The sequence below is a fragment of the Amia ocellicauda genome, chromosome 13 (genome assembly GCF_036373705.1).
Source record: "Amia ocellicauda isolate fAmiCal2 chromosome 13, fAmiCal2.hap1, whole genome shotgun sequence".
Classification (NCBI taxonomy): Eukaryota; Metazoa; Chordata; class Actinopteri; order Amiiformes; family Amiidae; genus Amia; species Amia ocellicauda.
In genome coordinates, this window is record NC_089862.1 from 28123836 (window position 1) to 28129904 (window position 6069).

The 6069-nt window shown below is 36.2% G+C and overlaps 1 protein-coding gene across 1 annotated transcript; it reads right to left on the bottom strand.

Moving 5' to 3' along the window:
• Window positions 1-1904: 1904 nt before the first annotated feature.
• On the bottom strand, window positions 1905-4953 carry LOC136766698 (leucine-rich melanocyte differentiation-associated protein). The gene is made up of 5 exons (XM_066720417.1): window positions 4669-4953; window positions 3829-3958; window positions 3350-3529; window positions 2594-2671; window positions 1905-2150 (listed from the first exon to the last, which is right to left on the bottom strand). The coding sequence occupies exons 2-5, from the start codon at window positions 3948-3950 to the stop codon at window positions 2006-2008; spliced, it is 525 nt and encodes a 174-aa protein (XP_066576514.1). The 5' UTR covers window positions 3951-3958; window positions 4669-4953; the 3' UTR covers window positions 1905-2005.
• Window positions 4954-6069: the final 1116 nt, after the last annotated feature.

Genomic DNA, 6069 nt, shown 5'->3' on the forward strand with positions numbered 1-6069 from the left:
GCAACAATCCTAGTTAGGATTAAACTTCACCTCTACTCTACATAATAGTGTAAAGATTCAGCTAACACTAAGCCTATTGACATTAAGTTAAGTTCAGTCTTGTAATCAGCTGATAGTGTAACTCTGCCAAAGGTCAGTGCTAGTGAATTTATATGTAGACTATACTCCAGTTTCTGTGGCTTTGTCTGGATTTGTTGTATTTTAATTATACAATAGCTGCCCTAAGTACATTACAGGCTTTATATTGGAGTCAATTAAAAGTTTAATTTGTATTTATTTTCTCATACTGACCTGCTTTCCACCTGCAAGTGGTTTTCAAATTCCAACACTCTTGAGCTTTAAATTGATGTTAATTTGAATATAATATCTTAAGCCATATATATTACTCCCATTATGCACAAAAATGTCTGTTATTTGCAATGTGCAGCAGAAACACACATTCAGCAAACTGTCTGGCTTATTAATTAACAATGAATATTAACTTCAGAACCTACTAAGTATATTTTACACAGTTGAATTATTCATGCAGAACATACTCCTAGCATATGTTTTTTTTAATTAAATAATATTTTATATGAAGGTAGTTTATTGAATATATTTTTGTTACTCTAGTTCACAGTATTTTATTTCCTTTCATAACACTATCACTTTTCTTAGTATTTACACTCTGAAATGTTGAGCAGAACAGTTTAGCATTTTGTAGTGACTTGTTTTAAAGTGGAACATTCTGCTCGGAACATGAACAAATACATGTATGTTTTTAAAATGTCCTGTCCTTACAGATACTAGCTTGAATGCAGATAAATGATGAACTTGAGATGGGCTGTACAAGTATTTCAAAAGAAAGAGTTGCCTACGTGTGTTAAGAAAGTGTTCAGTTGAAAAGTGTCATTGTACAGAAAAAGGTGGAGTGGTTCTGTTATTCTGCAACTCTCAGACCATTCCTCACTGGTAACGTGCGCCTAGCTTAAATAAAAACATAAACAGTTGTTGCTGGCAGATGAATTGAATTTTTTATTTAATCTAGGTCCTGCTCCAATTAAATAATCAAAGTAATTAATACAATTCATAAAATAAAAAAACTACCTTGGAAACATAATATATCAGAAGCTCTCCTACATCATAATTGTGGTCTCTTCTGCCAGTTGTGTTTCCTCGAATCTGCTGTTTCTAGGGAGTGTGCATTTCATAACATTCGGCCCAATCAAACCTGCCCAGCTGAGCACAAGCATAATGGTCAGACCTGTGTACATGGCATGTTAATCACGCTACAGTCCGAGGTCTCCTGCAGATCAGACTGTGCCTTAGTGTAGAATATTCCTGATTCCTGATAAAAAAATCCCTTAGTACACATTGTATGGGCAATGTTGTTTTCACAAGAGACAAAGCACTGCCAATTTAGCTCCAAGCTGTTGTGTTTCCAATGCATTTCTGCCCCCTGCTGTTACGGTTGTAGACAACAAGCTGAAAATTGTGGAAAAATGTCTGTGCCTTCTTGTTTAATTTATAACGTCTTTATTTATATAATGTTTTTACACAATCATCTTCCACTGCCTATAATTCGAGCATGTATTAATTGTGTTTTTTCATGTAGGTGCTTTATTTTAACAATATAATATTGTTAAATATTGGAATAATGCTGTGCTCCCTAAGCTTAAAATAAATATTAACCTCATAGCACATGATCACTCATTTCTGTTACCTGCAGTCAGAAGCCACTTACACATAAGATATGATCATAATTTTCATAATAAATGAGGTGGGGCTTTAGCTTATTTAATTAAGACAGGACAGACCTAAGGACAGACCTAAATAGCCATGGTATCTTAAGATATTCTTCCTACCTGAGCCTCTGTTACTTAGTTTAACTTTATATTGGATGAGTAATAAGCTTACTCAGACCCTTTTCTGTTTTGTTGGAAGTTATACATTTGTTTATAATACCTATTTTTATACATGCAAGGTAAGAAGAAAAAACACTTAAAAACATAGAGGTTGTCTGGGGTTACTTATTTAATTCCTTTTTCTTTTTGAGTGTATCCTTTCTCTTCTGGATTTTGTAGGTCTTTCTGGCCTCGATGCGCTCCTCCTCTAGGATCTCCTTGTCATCCAGAACCTCCAGTCCTGGGATCTGGCTGATAACATACTGCCTGTGAGAGATTTGGTCAAGGCAACACGTTAGCAGAAGTCCAAGGTGCCAGGCCTTGGTCAACTGATTCTGTAAAATGGGGCAAATACACAAAACGTACATTTCCTGTTTTCAGATTGATATATGATTATTGCTGCTGTGTGCAAGTATGCAAAAAAGGCAATCATTTTAATTGAAGCGGTGTCAAAGTATTTCTGGTTATGGATGGTGAGTATTGATTTCAGTGGTGCAACTTCTGGGTGATATTAATTTCCAATACAGTTAATAGTGAAAAGCTGTCAGTGAGAATTACTGAGCCTGCAGGAATGTACTTTAACAGCAATTGAGGGAATGGCTTATATGCCTTGTAATTTATTAATCCAACTAACTTTTCTTGCTTCTTTGCATGAGTACAACAAACAGTGAAACACAAAAATGCACATTTCAGTTTATTTCAACTCTTACCTGTAATCTAGATACTGAGTCAAAGTCCCTCCATTAAAATAGCTTGGTGCTGCCTCATTATTCATCATGCTGAGAAATCTAAAAGAAGAAACATATTGCTGTCATTTCGCATTTATAACACAGACTTCTTTGTCTGTTCCTATTCTGCCCAATTTTCTGTTTTTCTTGGATGGTCAAAAGTTTGATGACAGTGTCCTGACACCTTATGAGGTCTGGAAATTATTCATTCATGTTATTAATAAAGTTATTAATGCTGTATTTTGTGTATTTGCACATTCTATAATTCAATATTTCCAGATTACTTAGAAAAATATAAAACCTAGACTAGACCTATTTTAACCATATATTTTATGCCTCTGTAATACAGATCTCTTGACACATTGTGAGATAAAATGCAGAACAAAAAAACTGAACTGAAGGTTCAGGATTAATGGTTCTACATCAACAGCAATAATCTGACATATTACCATAGTTTAGCAGCGTGCCATATGTTTTTTTCCCCCCTGCATTCTTAAAATTATTATGCCTAATGCTGCTGGGCTGATGCACCCGAATGACAATATTAACTCTCACGATCATGTCCTTCAATTCTGTGTGACTGATGTGTGACAATTTAAAAAAATCTTCAGGCTACAGGAAATTACTTCAGGTGTCTTGGGAAATTCAGGGGATTTCAAAGCAGCTCGTAAAGAGTCCTTTCAAAGAAATAAAACAACTACATGCCAAATGTGAAATTTGAAATTCTATTTCATTTACTTCACGTTTGGGAATTTCCTTCTGATCTCTTCCACAAAAATTGGTAGGTTTTTGATTTTGTTCTTGTTGATCCAGACCGTTGTGACACTGGGCATGTATGGAAACTTCACGTGAGAGGTGTAGTTGTTGCAGTCTAGAATCAGGGTGGTGAGCTTCTCCAGTTCCCCCAGAAGAGCTGGACTCCGTTATTGTCTGAGTTAAAGTAAACTAACAATTCATACAGATACAAATTTAAAACATACATTTAAAACTACTGCATCCATGGATCGTTGCTTTACTTGATAGTGTGGCACACAAAGTCCCACACAAAGCAGAGCAACCTAGTGATGTGATGGCACTGAATTGACCTGCGTCTTGCTGGTTCTGAGTTGAATTCTTCATCCTGTGGGGCTGTTTTCCTCGTCCACACACATTAATATTTCACACATAATTGGCTCAAAGGTACAAACAGAAGATAAAACCGATTTTATAAAGGATACTCTTCCAACAGGTTGAAGCTGAGGTCCAGCACCTCCAGGACTTCCCGGTGTTGGAAAATGGTGCTGTAGGGGATCTCCACCAGGTTCTGGTAAGCGAAGGAGAGATGCCGTAACCCCAACATGTAGGAGTCTTGGCCGGTGAGGACAACAGAGCAAAGATCACGCATGTGCAAACGTACATAAATCACCAGCATTTTCTACACACAGCAGCAGCAGATGATGAATATTTGAGGAAATAATTCAGGTCAAAACAGAAGCAGTGCTGAAAATACAACTGATGTCTCTAACTAATTAATCTACTCAATATGTGCTTCACATGAGACCAGCCTTTAAACAAAAAAATCTGTAAAACAATTCTATCTTAATGTTTGATCTTAATGGTTAAATGTTTAATTGGATATTTTGTTGTTCAATCAATATAAATGTAATTTCATATTGTGACACTGTTCTTTAAAACTTATTTTAAAGTATATTGTGATAGATAGAAATACAAACCTCAATATTACATTTTTAAAAATATGAAACACATTCTGGACAATTAAATTAGAGCAAAATAAATACAGAAAACATACAGTAAGGCAAATACTTCTTGTATTCACTAATATTATGTTAATAGTGTAAAATCCTGAAGTTATCCAAGTTTTAAAGTTATAATGAACTGCCAATGTAAGATGAAACACAACACATGATATGCAGTTTGACATGATATCTTAATGAAGTGGAAGAGTATCCCACACATACTAAAGCATATAACCCTCTGAAGCTATGATGCAGAAGGCATTTTTTAAATGGAGTAGCTTGTCTTACTAGATACCGGTAGTATTTTTTTATTTAACTCACCAGGTTTAATGAAGGTCCACAGGAGGTTTCTTTGTTAAAAATCAACTATTGCCGTTCTACTGCAAGCGACTTGTTGAAATAGGCCTGTTCACTGTATATGAAGAGAGTTCTTTCATGACAGGACGCTGGATCACAAGACTGGGATAATCACATTGCATCTTAACTCTTTCCTCTATGAAACCAGGCTGGGGGAAATCCATATAAAGCAGGGTCAAAGACTCACTAAGGGAATATGGATTACTCCATTTTTCCAAGTTACCAGTTCAAAGGTCCAAGCTATTATAATTAAGGGGGTTGTTTATTACAGTAGTCACAATTCTGCAGCTTTTGTTCATTTCTTTAAATCATCAATGTCTAAAGATCAGTGGGAAAAAAAAACTGATACTATTTTGCCCATCAGCAGTTGTATTATCTTGTGTGGTCTTCAAAATGTACTACACATTGCACTGGACTTAGATTAGAGTTGAGAACTATTGTCTGGACTCAGACTGGCTCAAATTTTAACTCTTCACTGCCCCCACAACTGTATTTAAACCTGCTTAATTCATTCATTTTACACTGCAAGTTGGTGGTTCATAGCTCGTTAGAAAGCAGGGACACAGAGCTTTCAATAGCCCCATAGCTCCATCCCTTTCATGTCTCTGTCTCTACATATTTTTCATGTTGGCCTTTCTCTATATAAGTTATGGGTGAGGTGAGCAGAGAGGCTCAGCTCTTCACCTGGTGCCAGACAGGTGGAATATGGGGCACAAAGGGTACAGTGCCCCTGAGTACCTACTGAAAGGCCAGGGAAACTGGTTCGGTGGAGTTGGGCACCCCAGGCTGCCCATGGTCCTGCTTTGCACTACACAAGTGACCTCCTCTCTGTTGTGTAGGCCCCCGCTCTTACTGAATGTATAGACTTTGCCATAGGCTTGGTTCATGGCGTTCAGAAAGGAAAGAATGAGCAGGACAGGGGCGAAGGACTCTAAAGAGGAGGGTCAGGTAACAGACTTGCTTTGTGATTTACCAAAACTGTTAGAAGGCTTGGACCAAAGTTGGTTAAGAACTTGATAACTCAAATACATTTTTTCATTTCTGTGATTGCTTGGTATTGTGTTTATACTGGGGCTAATATGTTTTACTTATGTTTTAGGGTCTTAAAAGTATAAACTGATTTTGTGTATTCTTTTTTGGTTATATTAATTATTATTAAAGTTTTTTTTTGTTGTTGTTGTTTTTTCGTCCAATTTAAATAAAGGAGATTTTATAGGGATATGTCTGTTAAACTATAACAGCAAGAGGTCAATAAAGGAGGAAGTGAAACTGCTAAAAGCTAAAAATGGAGGTATCTTGGAAAACGAACAAGATGTGACAAATGTTCTAAATGAATATTTCACAGAGGTTTTTACAAAGGAAAAA